At 42.1% G+C, this 25,210-nt stretch overlaps 2 protein-coding genes and 1 long non-coding RNA gene across 6 annotated transcripts in view; 1 reads left to right on the top strand and 2 right to left on the bottom strand.

The window, feature by feature from the left end:
- RPN2 (ribophorin II) overlaps nt 1-1,659 on the bottom strand; it is a 53,484-nt gene extending 51,825 nt beyond the window's left edge. For 2 of the 4 annotated variants that reach the window (XM_036009807.1, XM_036009808.1), the window contains exon 1: nt 1,338-1,399. In XM_036009807.1, coding sequence (XP_035865700.1) covers nt 1,338-1,350 — 13 coding nt within the window. In that variant the 5' untranslated portion in view covers nt 1,351-1,399. Of the gene's footprint in view, nt 1-1,337 lie in introns of all 4 variants that reach the window. The other 2 variants (XM_028523908.1, XM_028523909.2) reach the window with 2 other exon arrangements.
- MROH8 (maestro heat like repeat family member 8) overlaps nt 788-25,210 on the top strand; it is a 43,530-nt gene continuing 19,107 nt past the window's right edge. Inside the window, exons 1-12 of the mRNA XM_028523906.2 lie at nt 788-1,484; nt 4,079-4,200; nt 6,230-6,366; nt 11,061-11,183; nt 11,831-11,910; nt 12,676-12,820; nt 13,717-13,812; nt 15,191-15,295; nt 17,913-18,048; nt 19,535-19,653; nt 21,248-21,400; nt 23,185-23,345. Coding sequence (XP_028379707.1) covers nt 1,198-1,484; nt 4,079-4,200; nt 6,230-6,366; nt 11,061-11,183; nt 11,831-11,910; nt 12,676-12,820; nt 13,717-13,812; nt 15,191-15,295; nt 17,913-18,048; nt 19,535-19,653; nt 21,248-21,400; nt 23,185-23,345 — 1,664 coding nt within the window. The 5' untranslated portion in view covers nt 788-1,197. The remainder of the gene's footprint in view (nt 1,485-4,078; nt 4,201-6,229; nt 6,367-11,060; nt 11,184-11,830; nt 11,911-12,675; nt 12,821-13,716; nt 13,813-15,190; nt 15,296-17,912; nt 18,049-19,534; nt 19,654-21,247; nt 21,401-23,184; nt 23,346-25,210) is intronic.
- Nucleotides 9,220-24,551, bottom strand: LOC118496832. Its single transcript, XR_004899392.1, has 3 exons — nt 24,539-24,551; nt 15,194-15,201; nt 9,220-9,373 (listed from the first exon to the last, which is right to left on the bottom strand). It is a non-coding gene; the product is annotated as an uncharacterized LOC118496832 (long non-coding RNA).

The following is a 25,210-nucleotide window of genomic DNA, read 5'->3' as shown; positions in this document are numbered from 1 at the left end:
CAGCAGTAGAGGTGGTGAGAAGTCCGGCTAAAATTTACAGTTAAAGCCAGAACTGCTAATGGTTAGAGAGATGTGAGCAAATGAGGAGCCAAGATACTAATGCTGAATGAATCCCCCAGTCCTTGTGCACATGTATGTATTCAATACATTAAGATCTAGTGAGTGGCTATGATCTATCTAGCATTTTCCCAGCTAGACTGTAAATTACGCTAACATAGCATGTGTCAGAATCCTAATCTTTCCACCTCCCAATAATAACAATAACTTTCTTGGCTAAAATTTGCACACTTAATACAGGTCGGGTATGCCTGTACTAAGCTAAGTACTTTGCATGCATTTAGTCATTAAATCCTCAACATCCAAGTGAGCACAGTTTACAAATCAAGATATTGAGACTCAGAAGTAGTTACCTGCCCTAAGACACATGACTAGCTGAGAATCAAACTGCAAGCAGTTTGAACCTTGAGTTTGTTTTTAACCTCTTTGACCCTCATCTTAAATAATGGAGCGCTAAGCCACTGACATTCATTGTTCCCTCGGACAGGTTACTTCCTTTTTCAGCATCCCGTCTTCCCTTCCGTCGGTCAAGTGGAAATAACAATAGAACACAGGAAACACAACAGGAGATTCTATCCTGCAGTGACCACTGTTAAGTAGCAATGCAAGTAACTTTCCTGAGTGCTAACTTAGACCAGTACAGTTCTAAGCTATTCACAGAGATTATCCCATTGAACTACGCAGCCATTTACGAGGCAACAATGTGACTAATCTGTTTTACAGACGAGAAACTGAGGTGCAGAGGGGTTAAGTAACTTGCGGTGGGGTCACATCACGAATACGTGGCGGACTACAAGTTTGCACCCGGAGAATCTAACTTCATTACTTACTCTGTAAACTCCCAAAGAGGTGTTTTGGATGGTTGGTTGGTTGACCTCATTTCGCTAAAAAGGAAGCTAATGGCCCAACGGATAATTTGGCCGAAAGCTCACTCTCAGGCCTCCCGGCCCGGGAGCCCGCGCAAGCCAAATGAATGAGTTAAGCCAGACCTAGGGTTAACCACCGCCACAGTTCCCAGCCTGGTCCTCGGGGGTACCCGTAGCTCGGCACCGCACCCACCCCCCACCCTGCCTCAGGTGCCAGGCAGTCCCACCCGCTCAGACCCTCCGTTAGACGTTCAACCCCACGAGTGGGGAGCCCATGCCCCTTTCCCGCAGAGGAAGGGGACCCCGCGGAGGCAGCTCCCGAGTGACGAACACTAGCCTCCCATGGGCGCCGGCCCACTTGCCGAGGCGTGCTGTCCGCGGGGCTCCGCCGTCCAGCCATGCGCAACACCTTACCCGGCAGCGCCATTCCTCCGAGCAGGTCCCCAAAGGGCCCGAAACGCAGGCTGACTTCCGCTCGGGAAAGTGGCTTCAGGAGCGCGCCGGAGGGGGCACCGGGGACTCGCGGCAGGCTCCGCGTGCTGAGATGGACTCTAGGCACAGGTCAGTCCCCACCCTTCCGCTGGGCCAGGCCGCTTCCAGTAGCCACAGCTGGAATCCCAGTCGTGGCGCGCAAAGGGCCCCGCAGTCGTACTGTACAGGGCCGCCTCCCCCCCCCCCGCGCCGGGGCTACTTGGAACCGGCCGCCTCACAACGGTCCTATTCCGGGAGCTACTGCGACGCTATTGGACGAGGGCTCAGGGCGGGCTCGAGACGGGGCCTCCTCTGGTTGGTCAGTCGCCTGTCATTCAGGCGGGACGGCTGCGGGCCAATTTTAAAGAACTAGGAAGGGTCAGGTGGGGAGGGCAGTCGGTATTCGAGAAGGGTTTTTTCTCTTTGGAAAATTGTGGCGGTGTCCTTCAAAGATTGTTTTGGTTGTAATAACTGACCAATGAGTGACTTTTTATCTGATTTGCAAAGCATTTGTGTTGACCCAGTGAATCCTCATAACTCTGAACAGCATATTAGCCAAAGTTGACAAGATTTTGAAATAACAGGTTCAAATGTGGAAGTAACTTATCAAGGAGCTAAAGGATAACGAACTCCATTTATTGAGCGTTAACAGGATAGCCCGACAGTGTGCTAAGGGCTCTACGTACGCTCTTTCTTTTACTCCTTATCACCATTCTGTGAGGTACAGTTATTCCATTTTATAGAGAAGGAAACTGAAAGTTTCAACTCAGTTTGACTCTATAATCTGTACTTTTAACTATTATAAATGTATGAAGCATGCACAATATGGTAACTCTTATTATCACTGCTAGTGGCCCAGATATGATTATCCCAAGTCGGGAGAGTCGGTTTTTGCTCTGTCTGGCAGCCTGTTCAGTATGGTAGATACTGACTATATGTAAATATTTAAATTAACTAAAAATAAGAATTCAGTTTGTACCAGACACATTTTGAAGTGGTCACGTGTAGCTAGTGGATATCATTTAGACAGTGCAGAATTACAGAACATTTTTCACTACCACAGAAAGTACCATTGAATAGTACTGATCTAGAATATAAAAAGAACTCTTTCAATTCAGTACTAAGACAACTAGTAGTGTGCCGGAGCTATCTCATACGTTTGTTTAAGCCAATGGTTAAATTTGTCAGGAATTTGCAAATTGATTGTTAAATGCAGCTATTCATAAAAATTAAATCATACAAACTTACAATGAAGTAAAGTATATTGAAAACCGAACTCAGCCCTGGCTGGGTAGCTCAGCTGGTTAGAATGTCATCTATATATGCCAAGGTTGTGGGTTCGATCCCTGTCAGGGTACAAGCAAGAAATAACCAATGAGTGCATAAGTAAGTGGAACAACAAAGCAATGTCTGTCTCTCTCTCTCTCACCCCTCCCTCCTTTACTCCCTCCCCGTCTCCCTACAATCAACAAGTAAAAAATTTTGAAAAGAAAACCAAACTCATCATTTCCTTAGCAATTTAACTAAAAAAAAAGGGGGAGCCACTTTAAAAGGAGCTGGAGCAGCCACACCAGAAGTACTGCTTTGCCGTCTTGTGTCTCAAACCTTTGGAACATGAAAACAGAGCAAAATAACCTTTGCACTGGGCCTAAACGACTTGATTCCCCAAAGAACTGTTTGCAAAGATAACAATTAGCAGTAACGCACCTTGGATAAACCTCATTGGCTATGATACTGCCACTGCACAAAGCTTTGCAAAGATAACAAAAAAAAAGCAGTTTTTATACTTGATGACTACTTGACTGAAAATTAAAAACATTGTTTAGAATTAATATCACTATATTATCTTCACCAATAGAAATGCTTTCCTTCTATTAAGGTAATTGTTCCCCTTCCCTTTCTCATAAATACTCATTGCCTTTGTCTCCTAATTGGAACATGATTTGAGCTTCCACCTGAACTGATTCCCGAGTAGCTATTCTTACTGATCTCAGATAAACACTTGTTTGCCTCTTACTTTGAAAGGCCATTTTATTTTTAGGTTAACAGTTTCTTGCTTTGTTATTGCCTAAACCTAATGGTGGATAAAATGTCAATAGAGATTAAACTTAAAAATGTGTCATGTCTGTAGACTTTACATTGTGAATAACACAAAAACTTGAAGAAATATTTTTCTAGTATTTGAGCAACAATTACCCCAAGACAATATCATAAATAAGTGAATAATACATTAGAAGGTGTCATGTGCTATAGAAAAAAAAGAAAGGGTAAGTAGGATTGAGGGAGGTATGTGGGGGGGGGCGGTCTGCTACCTCAGTCTCTTTTTAACAGTGGCGTAGTATTTCTTACCTATCCATTCACTCCCCATGAGGCTGACAATATCCTAAGTGCTGGGGATACGACTATGACCATGTAGACAAGATTTCTTCCCTCGTGGAGCTAATAGTCTAATGGGAGACAGTCAATAAACAACACGAATTAACTTGATAATTGTAGATAGTGACTAAATGGTATGAAAAAAAAAAACAAAGTCACTATAAGGCTGGGGTGGGGAGAGGCTGCTCAGCCTAGATAGGTGATCAATAAATGTCGCTCTGAAAAAGTGACATTTAAACTTTTACTTGAGTGATGAGACAGAAGCAGTCCTGAAAAACTAACTTTTCTAATCCCCTCTTTATTCCTAGGATCTGTAGTTGGGAAGAAGTAGTGATCCCTTATGCTTCTGACAGTGATTCAGAAAATGTGGATTTGCAGCAGAGCAACTTAGAGGATATTAAAAAGAGCCCAAGTAGCCATGAATTTACAGGTGAACAGGGGAAAGGATAAGGAAAAGGGGAGGGGCATCTCTTTTCAAGTCACATGGCTGGGTGACCAGCCCTTGACTAGACTTTGACAATGAATTTGGTCCCTGACTTTAAGACCTTGAAATCTGGTTGGCAGAAAGATAAAACACATTATTCTAGCCATACAGGAAACTAAACTTGTTCCTGAGACAAATAATCCTGCCAACTTGCACAGGGTGTAAGTGCTAAAAGGATTCTGAGAAGGGAAAGGCAGGTGTGAGTGAAATCTGAATTGAGCTACAGAGGAACTCTTTCATTTATTCTGCAAACATTTATTAAGTACCAGTCGCTGGGCATACAACAGGGAACAAGATCAGCATGGTCTCCACCCTCACAATTATACATCTTAGTGCTGAGGACCAAAATAAGTAAGGTAGAGTAAGTAAAGTAATTATAAGTTGTAGTAAGCACTGTGAAAAAATTAAACAAGGGGCTGAGACAAAAAAAATAAAGAAATGGGAACCTAATTTAAACCATATTTGCCGGAGAACACCTGTCTGAGAACAACCATGTGAGAAGTAGAGGGAAGAGCATTCTGAGTAGGTGGAACAGCATGTGCATGAGACAGGAAAGACTGGTGTGTTTGATGAACTACATTCATTTGTACATTCATCCAACAAATATTTATTGATGCTCTAAACACTGTGCTCTAAACACTGTGCTCTAAACACTGATCTAGCTGCTGGAGATGTGGCAGTGAACACAACAGACACAATATACTCATAGATAAACCAATGATTGGAACTTAGTATAATATGTGTGATTGGGGATGGAGAGGGGGGAAAGGGGACAAATATAGAGAGCTTCATTAGCAGCTAGAAGGATACTTAGCCAAAATGGGCAAAGAGGGGATTCAGGAAAAGCATCCTGGAGCTGAGTCCTGAAGGACAAGTAAGCGTTCCATATGCAGCGAGAGGTAAGGGTAAGTGGGGGAAAAGACGGGGAGACATGCAAGCAGGAGGAAATTCTGTGCAAAGACAAGTGAGGCGAACTAGAGGTGAACTAGAACATGGCTTTTACTGGGTGCCAAGAATGTGGCAGGCAGTGGGAGGAATTTACAGAAGAATCTGTAAAAACTGAGTGGTAGAAACCCTCAGATGATAGGTGTGTTAAAAGGGAAATAGTAAACCTATTTGCCCAATAGGAATAGGGATTTGGTATTGGAAAGCAGAGGAAGGATGTAAAGCTACATGAAGAGGACAATGATGCCACGTAATTGTTGTCACTCAGTGAGCAGAGGACTAATATTTGCCAACACCTCTTTCATGCTCTGTGCCAACCAAATGAGGTAGGTTCTATTATCATCCCCCTTTTGGAAATGAAGAAATAGGCCCAGAGAAAGTAAGGCCCCATAGGGTCAGAATGCTAGAAAAAGAAGAACAAAGGTTCCCGACCCTGAAGCCTGTCCTCTTAAAGTATATCCCAGGTCGGGAAGCAAGTACCTCAAGCTCTTACTGCAACCTGGGCAGGTGGGAAGAGATCAGCAAGGGGTTGCTACAATATTTGAAGCTCTTGCCATCACAGACATACACTTTTGAATTTGAATAATATATACCATTTAAGTGCTTACCGTGGGCCACATGCTGGGTGGGAAAACTCTTGTATTTCCTCACTTAATCCTCACAATAATCCTGTTTTACAGGTGACGACACTAAGGTTCCAAACAGGCATATTAACTCAATGAAGGTCATAGAACTAATAGGTGAGAGAGGCAGGATTCCATCTCGTCTGAAACTGAGATGGAAAGTTTGTGCTCTTAACCACTCTGGCACAGTTCACTCGGAAAGGTTTCTGTAGCTTAGGAGGCCCTTAGAGAACATTGAATTTGTGATTGAGAAAACTGAAACTCATAAAGGGGAAAGGACTGGGCAGAGCAGGTAGTGAAGGTGAGAACAGGACCTGTCTATGCTGAAACCCAGTGGTTCTCCCCATAAAACGGTATACCTTTACATAGTATGGAGGCATCATTTGATGTCTTTCTTTTGGTATTAGGCTCATGCATCTCCAGCCTTCCTCTGGGATCCCTCACAGCTAGGTCCAGACACCCATCCCACGAGGACTCCCTCAGCGAGGACACCATTGAGAAATTGATCAAATCCATCCAGGAGTTTTTTAATGGTGAGCTAAAGGTATGCACAAGCAATCTCTACAAGTTATCCAACTTTATTTTAGACATTTGTTATTCCTTTTTATACAAATAATTCATAAGCTATAAACTTATATTTATACTTATATACTTGTATACATTTATAAATTACTTTATAAATGTATATAAATATACTTACATTTAGACTTATATAAATATATAATTTATATAATATATTAACATAATTACACTAATATTCATAAAAATTATTGAATTCCTATAAAAACAAAACTATAATAAAAATTAAAAGTTAATCTTTCTTAATTCCACTTTTCTGAGATGACTGCTGTTGATATTTTGGTATATACATTTTCAGACATTTTCCTGTGCATACCAATGAGTGTAATTTTTAAAAAAGCATTTTATTTATTTATTTTTAGAGAGAGGGGAAGGCGGGGCAAAAGAGAGGGGGAGAAACATCAGTGTGTGGCTGCCTCCTACACGCCCCCCACCGGGGACCTGTCCACAACCCAGGCATGTCCCCTGAACCGGTGACCCTTTGGTTCACAGGCTGGCACTCAGTCCACTGAGGCACACCAGCCAGGGCCCAATGAATGTAATTATAGAAAAATAAACTTCAGAAATAGTGGGAGAAAAAACTTTCTAAGTCAATAACTAAAATCTATATTATCCTACTTAATACAGTATCCCTTTGTTTAGGTGAAGCATTCATTCATTCATTCTATGAAGAGTACATAACAAAAGACTGTATCTTAATTTAGAAGTAAAGGAAGGTGTTTCTGAGGAAGTAACCCTTGAGCTCAGATCTGAGGAATGAATAGGAGAAAATAGAAGTTGGAATTGGAGTGAATGTTCTAGAAATAGGAAATGATGTCTTTAACAACCTTGTGGGAGAAAGGAGCAGTGTGTATTTAATGAACTCAAAGAAGCCTGGTACACTTAAATCGCAGTGTCAGAGACATTTGTCATTTGTTGACGGACACTTAGGTTTCCATATTTTGGCTATTGTGAATAGTGCTGCAATGACCACAGAGTGCAGATATTTCTTTGAGGTCCAGATTTCATTTCCTTTGCATATATACATATACATGGATGTTTCAGGTTTGTGAAAATTCAACAAGCTTTACATTTTCTCTATGTATAATACCAATAACATTTCTTAAAAAACACTTAAAGCCAAAATGTCAGTCTTCACTTTGACTCAGACTATTCTTTATACTTCATGTCATAAAGGATTCTTTGTAATTAATTATGGGCTTGGATTGCTGCAGTGAATTGGGGGGCTGGGAGGGGGGGCAGTCCATTTCCTGCCTTAACCTGAGTCTACAGCCAGTCAGGGGAGCAGATGAATTAAGAAGGTGATTTGGTCACAGTGTTACAGATGCCAGGATAGCAGTACACACATGTAGTTATGGATACACTTAGGAAGAGCACCTGACCCTACTTCAGGAGAAAATGCATGGTCCAAGTCTTGAAGGAGATACAGCTTTTAGTCAGTAAACAAAAAGAAGAAATGGAGAGAATTCAGAAGGTGCAAAGGTCCAGAAGCAAGAAAGGGCAGCCTAAAAGTTAATTTGGCTAAAACACAAAATGCTGCCAGACAAGGGGAGAGATGAATTTGAAGAGATTAGCCGGGATCACATTGGGAAGGGCCTTGACCTCCATGGGTGCTATTAGAAAATTTTTGATAGGAGTTACTTGGTCAAATATGCATTTTTAAAAAGATCAGTCTGGTAATAGTCTGGGGAATATATTGGAGAGAAGCAAAACTAGAGCAGAGAAACCTAGTGTTGCATTGTTTTGTTTTGTTTTTTGTGTTGTTTTTAATATATTTTATTGATTATGCTATTACAGTTGTCCCATTTCCCCTTCACTCCTCTCCATCCTGCACACCCTCTCCCACCCACCTTCCCCCCCTTTAGTTCATGTCCATGTGTCATAGTTCTTTACCTTATACATTTCCCATACTATTCTTGCCCTCCCCCTGTCTATTTTCTACCTACCATCTATGCTACTTATTCTCTGTACCTTTTCCCCCTCTCTCCTCCTCCCACTCCCCTGTTGCTAACCCTCCATGTGATCTCCATTTCTGTGGTTCTGTTCCTGTTCTAGTTGATTGCTTAGTTTGCTTTTGTTTTTGTTTTAGGTGTGGTTGTTAGTAATTATGAGTTTGCCGTTATTTTACTATACATGTTTTTTATTTTCTTTTTTTTAGATAAGTCCCTTTAACATTCCATAAAATAAGGGCTTGGTGATGATGAACTCCTTCAACTTGACCTTATCTAAGAAGCACTTTATCTGCCCTTCCATTTTAAGTGAAAGCTTTGCTGGATAGAGTAATCTGGGATATAGGTCCTTGTCTTTCATGACTTGGAATACTTCTTTCCAGCCCCTTCTTGCCTGGAAGGTCTCTTTGGAGAAATCAGCTGACAGTCTGATGGGAACTCCTTTGTAGGTGACTGTCTCCTTATCTCTTACTGTTTCTAGGATTCTCCTTCATTTTTACCTTGGCTAATGTAATGATGATGTGCCTTGGTGTGTTCCTCCTTGGGTCCAACTTCTTTGGGACTCTCTGAGCTTCCTGGACTTCCTGGAAGTGTATATCCTTTGCCAGATTGGGGAAGTTCTCCTTTATTATTTGTTCAAATAAGTTTTCCACTTGTTGCTCTTCCTCTTCCCCTTCCGGCACCCCTATAATTCGGATGTTGGAATGTTGAAAGATGTTTTGAAAGTTCCTAAGCATCTCCTCATTTTTTTGAATTCTTATTTCTCCATTGTTTCCTGTTTGATTGTTTCTTCCTTCTGGTCCGCTCAATTGATTTGAGTCCCACTTTCCTTCCCATCACTATTGGTTCCCTGTGCATTTTCCTTCATTTCTTTTATGGTAACCTACATTTTTTCATCTAATTTGCGACCAAATTCAACCAATTCTGTGAGCATCCTGATCACCAGTGCTTTGAACTGTGCATCTGATAGGTTGGCTATCTCTTAGTCACGTGAAAGTATTGACTCTGGGGCTTTGACTTGTACTTCCATTTGAACCTTTTTTTTTGGGGGGGGGGTCTTGTCGCCCCTGTAACATATGAGGGGCGGAGCCTTAGGTGTTCGCCAGGGCAGGGCAACCTGGTCGCTGGGTTGTGACGTAGTATGTGGGGGCGAGGTCCGAGAGGAAACAATAGTGCTTGCTCCTCTCTCCATCAGATTTCAGTCCCTTCTGCCGCTTCCCCCAAACTAACTGGGCCTTTCTGGTGCTAATTCCCGAGTGGGTGGGCTTGTGTACATTCTAGGACCCCGTGGGTCTCTCCAACACACTCTCCTGTGAGGCTGGGAGTCTCTCCCTGTGCCTCAGCTCCCACAGGTGTCTTTAATCAGTGTCCTGTGGCTCTATTTCCCAGCACTGGGACCCTGGGTTGCATGGTCTGTCTCACTGCCCAATTTCGCCTAGTTTATCTGCAAGCAAACATGGCCTGGACAGCCAGGGGCCTTGCGTGTGGTACCTTGCGTGCAATGCCTTGCTTCACAGTCACCGCCTCTCTGGGTCTGCCAGCCACCTGTGCACCCAGGGTTTACCCACTGCGGTCTTGCGCTCAGGATGCCTTACGTGTGCTTTTTGTGCTGCGACCCTTCTCTGCCTGGCTGCCCGACTCTGGCCCTCCTACCAGTCTGGATGAATGTATATATCTTAACTCCTTGGTTGTCTGACTTCCATACAGTTCAATTTTCTTTCAGTTCTGGTTGTTATCTTGTTTCTAAATTGTTGTTGCCTCTATCTTGGTTGTGCAAGGAGGCACAGTGTGTCTACCTATGCCTCCATCTTGGCTGGGAGTCCAGCACTTTTCCATACTATGGGTATACAATAATTTATTTATTCACTAGTTAATGACCATTTGAGTTGTTTCCAGTTTGGGGCTTAATAATTATGAAAATTTGTATGTGTTGTAACAAATATGTTTTATTACTGCCAGCAGGAGGGGCCTGCATGTGGTGCTGGGTTTGCTGGGCTCAGGGCACGTGTGGTCTGTGAAGAGATAGATGATGATGAGGTTATACATCCTGGTAAGAGAGAATGAGGCCACCAAGTCAGTCTCTTGCTGTGTATTGCTACTTGTTTTCCAGAGAGCTTATACCAGTTTTATACCACCTATATGGGGATGGGGGGTGGGGAGAAATTTTCACAAGATGTTGGAGTTATTGGTCTTTTATATTCTTCTTTATATGGACTTTTTTTCCCAAGTTTCAATGATGATTAGATAGTGCTTTTATATTTAGCAAAAGAGAATAATACAAAAGGGATTTTATTCTTCAAATCAGAGCTTGCATTTTAATAGGGAACTGTAAAGACTCAAAATAATGAATGTTTAATGACATCAAGAGAGCTAAAAGTAACAGCATCAGAGGTCAGCTTTGGGAATCTTAAGCAGACAGCAGTGTACAGGGTGGGCAGGTGAAGAAACAAGGACAGGCGGGAAAGCAGTGAGGGAGCTCTTAGAAATCTAGCTGAGAGGGAAAGCGAGGTTATAAGCCCAGGCAGGGCCACTGGACAAGGAATTTCAGTCCTCTGTAATTTATTCATTCCTCATAATAAAAGACTGACATTGGATTGAATGAGATGTCAGATGTTTAAAAGGTTCTAAGAAACTTCAAAAGCCCTCTGTAAATAACCAAATGGGATTATAATGTATAATTGTGTTTTTATTATTTTTTCCACAAATTCAGAGTGAACATAAGAAGCTGACATTCCTAAGATCTTTGTCTTCTCTCAGCCAAACTTTACCAGATGATGAAACTGCAGAATCATTCATTCACAGCCACATCGCAGACATTGTGCATATCATCTACGTAAGTTTTCTAACTTCATCACAGATTATTGGGACCATGCAAATTCAGGAACCTGACTAACAAATGTTCTAGTGGTTTCACCTATATTATCAATTCCCTTATCCTTTTCTCATATCAGTATTGCTGCATGGAGGAGAAATACCCAGGGGTGCTCCTTTCCTAGGACAGGTAACTTGGAGTAATATTAAACACTATATTAAAGATGCAGGTTTAGTAGAAAGAGGAGTGATGATGCCTAAACTGGAAATAATCACTGGTAATAAAAATAACTACTAACAGGCACTAACAGTTATTAAGAGCTTCTAGGTATTATGAGTTAGCTCATTTAGTGCTTGCAACTACCCTAGGAGGTTAAGTAGCACTGTCAACCTCAGTTTACAGATGAGGAAACAGGTAATGGGAAGTGAATGACTGCATCAGCTCAGAGCTAGTAAGAGGAAGAGCCAGGCCTCAGGGCCTGGCTCCGGAGAAGAAACTCCTAGCCTGGCCACTGTCCTGTTGCCAGACCTGCGGAGGCCAAGGAACAGCAGAGCCCGCTAAAGGACCTGCTCCTGTTCTTGCGGGCCACCCACGCCTCTGACCATTTGGCCTAATGTCTTGGCACGTTCTCTACTCTCCCTCCTGAAGTTCTTTCCCTCTCGTCGCAGATGGTGGTGGAGGAGGAACCCCTGCACTCTCTCTTCAGCCCTGTGCGCCAGGAGGTCTTCGTCACCATCACTGACCTCAGGTGACGCCCACATGCCCTCTACACCTGTGTCCTGGTTCTTCACTCAGGGACAATAGCAAAGTCACCTCACATGTTCCACATTTTTTTTTAACTTCTCAAAACTATTTAGATAGAGAACTGGGAGCCAAATCCATGTTTCTGTGTAAGAACTTTGACTTCATATATGCTACCATTTGTATCTGCAAGACCTGATCAGAACCTCTTTAGAGTTCAGTTTTGTCCAAAGTGTATTCAGTGGAAGTTACTACCATGTCTGCTTCATGACAGAGTTCCACAGACCAAGAAATTTGAAGGGCTGTCTTCCATTTACCTTTCTTGGAAATTTGTACAGCACATTATCTGATTAAGGGTTCTGAGAAGTCGTATAGTTAAAAGGGTTTTAACTTGGTTTAACTTGCCATTCCCCAAACAGACACACACTTGGCAAAATGCACTTGGAAAAATCGGACTTGACTACATTAGACTGCAGCAGGTTCCTCTCCCATGGTTGAACTGGAGGAAAGCCTGGAAGGACGTCGCTCTAGTGACCTCCTGGGGTGGGGATGGGGAGGTGGGGGAGAAGGATGGAGGCTCTGAGCCTGAAACTCTTTCTCTGACCTTCTGTAAGATGCTATCTAAACATGCTGACAAGCACACCATTTATCTCTTCCATTAGAATGATACCCCAGTCTGTCTCCCCTTCCCTTTGGGGTTACTTTGATCTCTGCTTATCGGTGTCAGGTCGAACTCTTCCCTGCTTGCTATTCCCCAACTGTCTTTTCTTAGCTACCGAGGTGTCCACTTGCTGTTTGGCTCCAAAGGTCGAGATGACTTGTTCGGCCTTATCATCAAAAGTATAATCACTCTGCCCTCTGAAAAGACCCTTACCCGGCTGCAGGAGATCTTGCCAAGTGTGTCCTACAACTCAGAGGTAACTCACACTTTGCTTTAATAACGTGCCACCCTCCGGGTCAGCTGCTAATGGCCGCTGGAGAGTACATTTGATTTTTTGGGGACTAGCCAAAAACCATTTAAGCCAAGTCTGGTGAATAGAATAAGTGGTTAAATTAAGCAGCTTCTTTTTCCTCTTTATTTTATCTTCTTTTCCTCTTCATTTCTTATTCCCTTTCTTTTGGCTTTAAAATAAGGCATAGCATTCATACACTTAGCAGAATTTAGAGTTACCATGTGCTCAGCATCATGATAGGCAACAGAAATACAGCAGTACACTCTCCGATCCAGGGAGCTTGCATCCTCGTGCACATAAACCACTGGTAAGTGTAATATCAGGTGGTAATAAGTGCTATGGAAAAATAAAGCAGGGAAAGCGGAGGATAGAGGGTACTATAGTTGGGAGGAACGGGGCTCCTTACCCAGGGTGGTCAGGGAAGCTTTCCTGATGAAGTGACCGTTGAAAAGACAGAGTGTGGGCATCTCTGGAGATGAATCTTTCAGGCAGAGAGAAGAGGAGGTACAAAGCCCTTGATTTCTTTCTGCTACTAGTAAACTGGTTGGTGAAGCAATTGCCAAAGGGGACTTTATTTCCCTTTGTTTCAAGATAGCAGAAAGAGTCATAAGTCAAACGTTAAAAAGCGCTTTGATGCCCCTCAATCATTCCCCAAATGTAGTTAGAATCAGTTAACTGAATCCCCAGTAATGTTGAGACGTCTGTGTAATATGAATGTATATTGTTTCACAGACTGCCTACCAGTACTTTCCTACCTGCAACATTAAGTGAAGTCTCAAGATAGTGAGGAGAACCTCAGAGGTGTGCAGTGTCGGGGAGCTGCACGTGGGCGGGCACCACTCACCCCTGTGCCTTTTCAGTGTCTCTACAGGCAGACGTTCCAGATGTTCTCTGAGATGCTCCAGAGCTTGGTGGTGAAAGACCCCCATTTGGCAAATTTTGACATTATTTTTAAGGTAAACAGGCTATCAAGGGAGAATGGAAAACTTTGTATTAACCGGTGAATGTGGAAGAAGAAAATATGGCAGGATTAAGTTTTAAGAGATAGGATAGTAGTTAAGAGTGTCAGCCCTCCGTTTTGAGTCTGACTTGGATTCAAATTCTGAGTCTCTGCCATTCATTGATTATAAATTCAGCAAGCAATGTGGTTTTTCAGAGTCTCATTTCTTCACCTTTAAATTGAGATAATAATTACTGTATTTAATAAGTGGCCTTCAATAAGTGGTTTAAGTGGTTGCTGTAGTTAATTCCGTAAATTATTATTGGTTGCTACTATAAAAAGGTTTCAACTAGTGACAAGAGAACAGAGTCAGCCTCATGAATGAGTAAATAGGCAGCTGTCTGCCAGGTGAGATTTAAAGGTGGTTAATCCCCGCCTGTACCAGTCCCAGCATGAGCCATTCCTTTGTTAGAAATTTATTCATTGGAATGCATTTACTGCAGTTCAAGCAGCTTGCTCTCTTGGCCCTTTTTAAGATGCTGATACCCTGGAAAGGGGTAACCCTTTAAACTATTATTAATCATTTGTGCCTAAATACAGATGGACATTTATCTTTGCCACTATCAACCTTAACATTATTTCTCATTTCTCTTATTCTTGTATATCAGCACTCCAGCCAGACTGGGTTTCCCTCCTTTATCCGGTCGTGCCATGTACTTCCCCGCCTTGGCAGCTTAGATCCAGCCATTTCTTCTTTATGAAGCTCCTGTTGATGGATATTATCTTTTTCGTGAATCCTTCCCTGACTGTTGCAGGCAGATGCAACTTCCCCCATCCCCAGAGTTCTTTAATAGCATGTCATTGATTTCCTTTCTTTCCAAAGCAGGTCTCAGAAAGCTGAAAACACAGAAGAATAGAATAAATAATTGAAGAAAGTGGAATGAAGGAAAAATAAGTCTAGAAAATAAGCCCCTATAGAAGCCAGAGCACCTGATCCCCTACCAGGGGTGTCCAGCCTTTTGGCGCCTCTGGGCCACTCTGGAAGAAGAGAAGTTGTCTTGGACCACGCATGAAATACATTGTGACACATAATCACAAAAAAAATCTCACGACGTTTGAAGTAAATTTACGATTTTGTGTTGGGCCACACTGATGGCCCCCCTGAGGCACGTGCAGCCCACGGGCCGTGGGTCGGATGCCCCAGCAGGCCTTGCGCCTCATTCGTCCTCCTCCCACTTTGCTTTCCAAGCAAAACTAGTTTACCGTTCAGGAAAATGTTTTTAGATACAGTAATGGCAAGTGGAACTTCTCTCTGCACATTCCCTTCCCATCAGAGTACAGGTGCTGTCCCAGATCTTCCTGATAAGTCACGCTGGCTCGCTTCGTTTTCACAGCACCTGGAGCCCTGGTTGCAGTCAGTGAAAGACCGTGAGCGGGAACGAGCCGCAGCCAGCATGGCCCGGGTTCTGAAGTGCTTGTACAGACACCTCACCGTGAGGGTGAGCAGCCTGCCGGGGCAGAGGGGAAGGCTCCGACGCCGTCCTGTTACTGCCCGTTTCCCCTCCTATTGATGACTCCCAGACAGGTACTCCCTGGAGCTCCCATAATGTCATGGCGAGTAGCATTAATCACATATCTACCCCCCTCCTAAAATTCAAGCAGCTTGAGGCCAGGTACTGTGTTCATTAGTCTTGCGCCCCCATTGTTTAGAACAGGAGCTAGAACATAACAATATAGTAAGTGGTTTTTAATGAGTAAATAAATGTAGTCTAAAAATATCTGAGGGCCCACAGAGGTAGCCACTGTCGCCATTTTCATTTATTCCTTCTGAATACTTTTTGTGCATGGGTGTGTCGGGGTAAGGACTTCTACTTCGTTCCTTCCAGTCTGTTCTCTGTATGTAGCCAGAGTAATGTTCTTAAAACCCATGTCATCCTTTTGAGCCAATAATTTCCAACTGTTCTTAGAATACAAGATTCTGCGTGATTTAGTTCCTGTCCACCCATCTATAGCCCCTGCCTTACTCCAGCCACACTGACCTCCTTTACATGCCTTCCCATATAGAGCTCTTCCTGCCTCATGGCCTTTGCACTTGCTACTTCCTCTGCTTGGGATGACCTTCCCCAACTCTTCACTTAGCTAACCTCTTCTCAGTCTCAAGTGCTCAGTTTAAATGTTTCCACTTCAAAAAGGGCTTTGCTTACAAGTAGATCTATCCTTGCTCTCTATCTCATCACTCTCTTTCCTTCCTATGGCTTCAGAGAATCAAAGGTTATCTTGCTTGATTATTTCCTTATTGATTTATGGTCTGTTTCCCTCTAATAGACTATAACTTTTGCCAGTGATCATGTTTGTCTTGTTTACCACAGCATCCCCAATGCCTAGCGCAGAAATGCTACATAGTAGGTGTTCAGTTAAATATTTATTGACTACATGTAGGTCATCTCACATCCCTTCTCTGCTCAGAACCATCCAATGGCTTCCCAGCTCACACAGAATAAAATCCTTACAATTTTCTCTAAGTTGCTATGTGATCTGGCCCCAACCTCATCTGCCTCCCACTTCTTTGGCTCTCGTTTACTTTGCTCCAGCCAACCTAGCCTGCGTGTTCCTCAGGAACACTCCACACCGTCCCTTCTCTTTGCACTTGCTATTCTCTCCGCCTGGGACACTTTTCTCCCAGGTTTCCACATGGCTTGGTCCCTTATTTTAACATTAGGGAGGTCCTGCCTGACCATCCTGAAATAACAATTCTTATCCTTTTCCCCTACATTTTTCTTCATCATCTCATATATCACCATTTGATACATATACTTTATTTGTTCCTTCATGTTCCTCCAAGTAGAATATCACCTCCATAAGCAGGGATATGATCTTTTGTTCACTGCTTACATTGCCAGTGCCGGTCATAGTGCTTTAGTCGTAAGTGCCACAGTCATAACCCGTTCCTGGCTTGTAACTGACCAGGATTTGCTGGTTGGCTGAATGAGTCCAGGCTATCGGTGAATGAACACAGCTCTGTGTATATGTTGCTGCGTTCACTGTAAACAGGTTGTGGAGGCTGTTGTTCATGGTATCTTGGTATATTTTGCCAAAGAGCTATAGAAGAAATTTCTTCCTTCCTCAGTCCTAGAAACAGTTGTGCTTTCTTTACATGGCTTTTGCTTCTTATGGGCGATTTGAATTACATTATGTGGGATATTGTATGTATCTCTGCATCAGCCCTGAGAAAACTCAGAGCCTAGCTCTGCGGCCTGGCTCCACCACTTATCTCAAGCAAATGATGACTTTGTGTCCTGTATGCTAAACAAATTCTTACCTTCATTTTTTATTTTATCCTATTTTCCTCACTATTTTAACTTACGTTTCTTTTGCTGGTATGGTTTTTGCCAGCTACTTTACTTTTTTCTCCATAGTCATGCAAAATATCAGTAAGTATATTTTTTAAAAGATTTTGTTTACTTTTAGAGAGAAGGGAAGGGAGGGAGAAAGAAAGGGAGAGAAACCTCTATCAGTTGCCTCTCGCACAACCCACACTGGGGACCTGGCCCACAGTCTAGCCATGTGCCCTGACCAGGAATTGAACCAGTGACCCCTTGGTTTGCAGGCTGGCTACTCAGTCTACTGAGACATACCAGCCAGGGCTCAATAAGTAAATTTTTAAAATAGTGCTAAATAGCACACCTCAACTTTGTATCCAACCTTTTTACTTAGAAGACTAGCACATTTTCCCTCATTATTATAAATTTCTAAGATACTTGATTTCTAATCATTATATTCATAGGGTGGGTAACCCATTGTTCTCTTTACTATTGGACAATTATTTTCAATGCAGGGACTTTAAAAACAGTGCTAGAATGAACATATTTATATACAAACTCTCATTTTTCAGATTGTTTACTTAGGTTAGAGGTTGCTGTATTTGCTGTCATTTGCTGGATATAGTGTATCCACACATGTTAAATGTTAATCCTAATGAGACCCAGGGGATGAATGAGAGACTCTTGCACTTTTCTTGAATAGGTGGTGAAAGTGGAATCAATTCTCAATAACTTAAATCTAAGGTACTAAATACACCTGTATTCTAATGGCATTTTTCTTTTTCCGTCTAACTAGTTTCCACTGAGATTCCAAACACTTGGACGCCTAGTGGCTCAGATGGCTCTACTGTGTGGGGACCCACTGAAAGAGGTGGCGGAGGAGGCTGCAGAGGGCATGCACTACCTGCTGCATATCACCTTGCGGCTGAAGTGTAAGACACCGCTGAAGGCAGCCAAGCCCTGAATACGTTCTCTAGTACAACACAAGCACCCGTCCTCCTGCACCCTCACTCTCCACATCCTAGAAAAACCTTTTACAGTAGTTTATAATGAGAAAGGTACCTAGTCCATAGGCAGAAATGAAGCAACACTGATTTAATAATTAAAATCATAACACACTGGATCCAACCTATCAGTGTCAGCCATGGAGTTGGCCATGGCCAACTGGCCGTGGAGTTAAGAGTATCTAAACATGTGATTAGGTTGGTCAGAAGTGGAAGAGGCTCTTGCCATCATTCAGGCCTTTGTTCATCTATTTATCTCATAAATGTTTACTGAGTACTTACTCGGGGTGCAACAGGAACTAGAACACAAGGGCCCAGTCCTTACATAACAGAGTCTAGTGGGTGAGTCAGACAATCAAAGAATCAACAAATAACTCTGTTGTTATAAATAAAGATAACTCTGTGAAGGGAAATTGCAGGGGCTCTGAGTAAGAATCACATCTAGTGTAGGGTTCAGAAAAGGCCTCTCTGAGGATAATCTGAAAAATAAAGAACATTAGCCAAGCGAAAAGGTAAGAAGAGCATACTAGGCAGAGGGGACAGCATGAGAAAGGGCTTTTAGCAGGAATGATGAGCTCGAGGAGTTTGAAAAATAGAAAGAGGGACTTCAGAAGACCCCTAACCAAGCATCACCCCCAGTGCTTGAGTCTCAGGGCACTCTGTCCCCACGAGGCTGTTGCCTGGGCTCGCTCCTCTCGAGAAAAGGAAGCTCCATGCTTCCCAAAGCAGCTCTCTAACCTCTGGGCAGCTGCAAGTGTGAGAGCTGTCTACCAAGATACACAGTCAAGGAAATATAGCTGATTATTGATTTTACACGTATTTGTGAAGAACTTACGGTTCTTAAGGCGCGCACTGGTTAACAAAACTGATAAGGTCCCTTCCCCCGAAGAGCTCATTTTCTAGTTGAAGAGACAGTATCCTCAAACCAAGGGCTCAAAGACTTTCTATAAATAACTTTCTAGGAAAAAAAACCAGGAACTGTGAGGGAGTATTGGCAGACTCAGTAATCAGCAAAACTATACAGGTAAAAAGTTCTGATATCAGAATTATCAGATACAGTACAAAATTGTTCATTTTTTTGTGGGTACCTGAGCTTCATCAGGAGTCCCCTCAAAAGTCCTCCCATGGGGAAGGGTTTAGAATGTCTAGGTTGCACTTCCAGATCACTCAAAAGCTCTGCTTTTACAAAAAGCTCTTTTTCTTTCATCTCTTATCTATTGTCCTACAACAGAGGAGAGACAAATCAGCCTTCAGATTAACACACACTCCTTCCCCCAGGCATTTTTATTCAAGCGAAAAAGACAAGAAGGGTTAGATCTTGGGATTCACTTCAACCTGGAGATCAGCCAGACTTACAAAATCAAGAAAAAGGAAATAAAGCAAAAAGTATCAATATTTAATATTTTCTTCTCAGATATCACTGAGGACAAGAAAAATCACCAAAGCTTGAGAAGAGCAATGAAAAAATGTCAAGAACTCCTAAAATGCTACAGTATTAAATGTTTTTACAGTTGTCCCTTCAGAATTGGCCAGGTAATCAGAATGGCAAAAATTATTAAGACGGACAACTTGAAATATTGGAGAGGATGGGAAACAAGCAGAAGTCTCATACATTTGTTCATGGGAATGTAAAATGGTAAAAACACTTTGGAGAAAGTTCTGGTAATTTATTATATGGGGCCAATGTCACTGTAGACAGTTTCTTCAGACAAGCTCTGCTCCAATTTTTTAAAAAAGATTTTATTTGTTTTTAGAGGGAGGTGAAGGGAAGGAGAAGGAGAGAAACATTGGCCACCTCTTGTATGTGCCCTCGCCAGGGACTGAACTCACAACCCAGGCATGTGGCCCACTGGGGAATTGAACTGGCAGTCTTTTACTTTGTTGGACGATGCCCAACCAACTGAGCCACACCAACCAGAGCTACTCGCCCCCCCCCCTTTTTTTTTAACTATTTTAGAACCCTGGCCCGTGTAGCTGGGTTGGAGCGTCTTCCCGTAACCAAAAGGTTGTGGGTTCCCAGTCAGGGCGCATACCTAGGTTGCAGATTTGCCCCAATCCAGGCACATGAATTCCAGGGGCAACTGATCAATGTTTCTCTCTCGCATTGATGTTTTCTCTCCCTTTCTCTCTCCCATCCTCTCTCTCCAAAAGCAGTGAAAAAAGTGTCCTCAAGTGAGGTTAAAAGTTTTATTTTAGAGAGCAGAAGGGAGAGAGAGAAATGTGTATTCCTTGGTTGTTTCTTGTATGTGCCTTGCCCAGGGATCAAACCCACAGCCTTAGAGTATCAGGAAAATGCTCCAACCAACTGAGCTACCCAACCAGGACAAGGTCTGTTCCCATTAATTATCCTCCTAATCCTAGCCAGCCTCTTGCATACATAAACCCTTTTCACAAAGAAGGAGCTGCTTTAGATGTAGTTGATCCTAAAAGCCATACAGTTTTTAACTGATGTAGTTATTCATTATTCACCCAATATTTAAGCATCTACTAAGTACCAGACACTATTTTAGGGGATTGGGGAAAAACGAAAACGTATGGATCTTATTCATGTAGGGTCTAAGGTATCAGATAATTTTAATTCTCTGTGCATCAGTTTCCTCATCTGTACAAGGGGGATCTATAAAAATTGGAATAGCTCAAATGCTGTGACAGGTAAATGAGATGCTTATAAGGAAAATGCTTTGCTCTGTGCCTGTCACATAGCAAGTGCCTAGTCATGTATGCCTATTATAATCATGGGGAGGACTTTAAACACTGACAAGCGCCATGAGAAGCAGAGTGACACATTCCCTTAATACATTGTCTCCAGACAAGGTATTTTAGATGTGCCTGGGACCCTCTCTGCTATATAGCACTGGGGCCTTTCTGTTAGTTCAATTCCTATAAAGGTGTGACTTTCTCAGTAATAAAGCTTCTTTCTAAAAGTCAGAGCTGTAAAAGACCGTGCACAGTCCCAGCGGTGGACATTTGGGTTGCTTCCAGTTTTTCACTGTTATGAGCAAAACCGAAGGAAACAGCACTGTATATATTTAAATACTTAACCGATTGTTAACTTAGAATTGATTCCCTGTTCAGGGCTGTATCATACCATATATCTTGGAAGTTCATTTTTCCTAAATCATTTCAGATCTTCGAAGTTTTTCTCGATTCAAATGAGCTCTGCCAGTTTGTACTGACTATATTGAATGGCCTAAAAAATCTGAACCATCAGTGCACCCAGCAATCGGCAGGAGAATTGCTGATATCATTCGTGAAAAATGCAAAGTCCCGATTCGAAAAGGTAAACAGCTCAGTGGCCATTTCCTGGGTTTGAAATATCAGCAACATCTCTCCCGCTCGCAGCTGCTGGGGGCTCTTCTGCTGCTTCTGTTCCGCCGAGAACAACTGCTGAAGCAGCCCAGGGTCAGAGCCTTAGTCCATTTGGTCAATGTTGAACGTTCATCTCTATTCAACAAGTATATAACAAACAACCACTATGTGTGCAACTAGGAAGGGCAATTTTAAAAAATCTAAGGTGTCATCCAAATTTTCCAGAAGAGTATTGTTTTTCTAGAAAGATATAATTAACACATATGAGAATGGTAACTTCAGTTTAGATCCTCATCCAGGTTAATTAATGGTGTCAAAACTTTTAAAAAGCCATCAGTGATCCTAGAGGGGGCTGACATAGTAAGAATAAAATCAAAGGCATTTATTTAAGTGTATCTAAAATTAATACATCAAGAAATAACTATAATAATATCACTTAGAAATATGGAAGGACACACTGGAAGCAATAAGAGTAGTTGTCTTTGGAGAGCAAACCTGGGGAATAGCCAAGAGAGAGCCTTGAAATACCACTGGAACTTTAAAATGGTGTGTACTTTGATAAAAAGAATAAGCTGTTTGTAAACGATAAAAACCCATTAACATAAGCTATTAACAGCAAAGATGAAAAAAGAACCATATAATGAGAGGACGGCAAGATGAACACATATCAACTGGGTGCTTTCAGCTGTTTAAAAACAACCACGGTGAGAAGCTTAAAGCAAGGGTTTATCGTCTCATACAACAAGTCTGGAGATAGAGTATGTTTTCTGGGATTGCCTGGTGACTCAGCAGCGTTATCAGAGACAGGGACTTTTGCATCTTCCCACTTTGCCTGTTCACATAGCCATAAGGTACTTGCCACAGTTTCAGACTTTATGACCAAACAAGACACCCAGTGAAGAAAAGAGATGTTTTCCTTTTGTCCCTTTCGTCAAAGAGGAAAGTCTTTCCCAATAGGCCCCAGTAGATTTTCCCTTGTGTTTCACTGGCCAGAATTATATCACCAGCCATCCTTAACCCAGTTTCTGGCAGCTGGTGATAACGACACGCATTTTATATGAGATCGTTGAGGCCTGCCTGTCTGAGACACTGACATTTACCCAGAGCCCTGAAGTCAGGAGTCGACGAGCAGGAAGAGTAGTCCAAGCAGAGAAATGGACCAAAGCCCAATGGCAGATGTGACCCCTCTGCCAATTTCAGAGTCAAAGTGAAAAAAAATCCAGCTTCCTTGCATTACTAGCTATAGTAGTTTGTCTTATTGTAAAAATAATACATAATCATTGAGAAAAAATTAGAAAAATATATAGGCAAAAAAGTTAGCATCAAAGACATATTATTGACGTCTTTGTATATATGTTCTTCCAAATCCTTTCATGTACTCATGCATACATTCAGCTATATTTTAAGTAGTTTTGATAATAAACTTAAAAAATCATGACTTTTAAAAAATATTTATCTATTTTTAGAGATTGGGGAGGGAGAGAGAAAGAAAGGGAGAGAAACATTGATCAGTTACCTCGCACATACACCCCAACCAGGGACCGGGCCTGCAATCTAGATGTGCCCTGACCTGGAATCGAACCAGAGACCTTTTGCCTTTTGGGACGATGCTCAACCAACTGAGCCACACCAGTCAGGACAACAATTCTGTTTTAAAAGTCAACCCCAGGACCTTTCAGAAATCACCACAATATCCTCAGTGACTTGCACTGTCCCACAGGATTAAGGTCTTAGTGATTTCTTTTCCCCCTTCAGGTGCCAGAAATTATGGGAGTTATCTGTGCCCAGCTAGCCATGATCAGCGAGCCTGAAGTCCGCCAACAAGTCATAACTACTGTGAGTTTGTTTATCTCCATGCCCAAGTACACAGACACAGTGATCAGCCACCTTCTGTGTCACCCAGTGCCCTATAACAGGTAACAGAACCTGCTACAGCCTCTGGATTAAATTTGTGACACATCTCTCAGTATTGTTGAACATGGTTGCCTTCAAAATTCTAATGATATTCTGCCCTGGCCGGTGTGGTTCATAAGTTGGAACATCGTCCCGTACACTAAAAGGTTAGGGGTTGAATTCCCAGTCAGTACACATACCCCTAGGTTGCAGGTTCAATCCCTGGTCAGGATATATATGGGAGGCAGCTGATCGATGTTTCTCTCTCATGTCTATATTTCTCTGTCTCTCTCCCCCTTCTTCTCTCTCTAAAATCAATGAGCATATTTTTTTTTTTAAATCTAATGGCATTCTTATAGTGGAGATGATGTGTATGAACAGATGCCTGCAATATAAATCAGAATATAATGCGTAAACATAAGGAAATAATTCAACAAATCCAAAGTGGAAACCATTTTACAAGACAGTCAGACAGAACTCTTTGGAGAAGCTAATGCTGTGAGAGAAAAAACGGCGCCATGGGCGCTGCTCCAGGTGGAAAGACAGACATGCAACCAAATGCAGTGTGTGCCTTTGACTGGATTCTGGATGAAAAACAAAAGCTATGATAAAACATTTTGAGAAAATTTAAATAGAGACTCTGTGCTAGGTTGTTAAATAATGTAATTTTCCTAGGTGTGAAAGGATAATATACAGGATTATACAGTAGAATGTCCTTATTTTAGCAGATAGATGCTGAAGTATTTTTGGGTGAATGTCATGATGTCTGCAACACACTTGAGAAAGATTTAGACAGAAGATAAATATATACATGCGAAAGAACAGATTCTCAGAGAGGAAAAAAGATGCTTTTGTTTTTTGGATTAGTGGTTTTCATAGTTGGAGGCACCCAGTTAAGTCCCAGGAGATGCCTTATGGGGAAGGCAGTGAGGCGTTAGGAGAGGACTCCAGGTGCCCCCACCCCAATTTAACCAGCACAGCACCTCTTCTGTCTGCTTTGTAAAGGGGGCGGGGCAAAAGTGGGTTTACAGTTTTAAGAACACGAAATACAGAGTTTATTCTTGTATTCTCATTAATTATTGTATTATTTTCCATATGAATAACTAAACCTACTTTTGCCTCACCCTGTATATTGTAGTTCTGGCTAATTTTATTTGAAGAAAAGGTTTCTCAGCTTTAAACTGTTTGAAAACCACTTTGAATGAATGGCTCTCACATAATGTCTTGGTGTAGTACTGATGTTTTGTATTAGATGAACTTACACATGCTGCCACTAAATCAAAGAAAGGAGAACTTTTACTCTAGAGGAAAAAAGGAGTTCATACACATTTTTTAAAAAGTTTATTTCATTCTCATTCGAGAGGAAGGGGGAGGGAATGAGAGAGAGAAACACTTATGTAAGAAAGAAATACTGATCAGCTACTTCCCACACATGCCCCAACGGAGGATTGAACTCGCAACCTGGGCACATGCCCTGACCAGAAATTGAACCAGTGACCCTTCAGTTACTGGACAGTGCTCCAACCAGCTGAGCCACACTGGACAGGGCCGTACAGATTTTTTTAAAAAGTATTCTTACTTTTGTATTTCTCTCATATATTATTTTAAAATCTTTACTTGCTTCAACTTAACTACACTTGATTCTTGTATAAAATATATGATTTAGTATAATATATTAATATTTTTAATTATTTTAAGTGCAATTTTATTTATTTTTTAAATTTAATTTATTTTTTGAGAGAGAAAGAGAGAGAGAGAAACATCAACGTGCAAGAGATATATCAAACGGTTGCCTCTTGCACACCCCCAGCTGGGGACCCTGCCCGAAACCCAGGCATGTGCCCTGACCCAGAATCAAACCAGTGACCTTTTGGTTTGCTGTGCACCT

The sequence above is a fragment of the Phyllostomus discolor genome, chromosome 9 (assembly GCF_004126475.2).
Source record: "Phyllostomus discolor isolate MPI-MPIP mPhyDis1 chromosome 9, mPhyDis1.pri.v3, whole genome shotgun sequence".
Taxonomy (NCBI): domain Eukaryota; kingdom Metazoa; phylum Chordata; class Mammalia; order Chiroptera; family Phyllostomidae; genus Phyllostomus; species Phyllostomus discolor.
The sequence above is the reverse complement of the archived record's forward strand: the minus strand, read 5'-3'. Positions and strand labels throughout refer to the sequence as shown.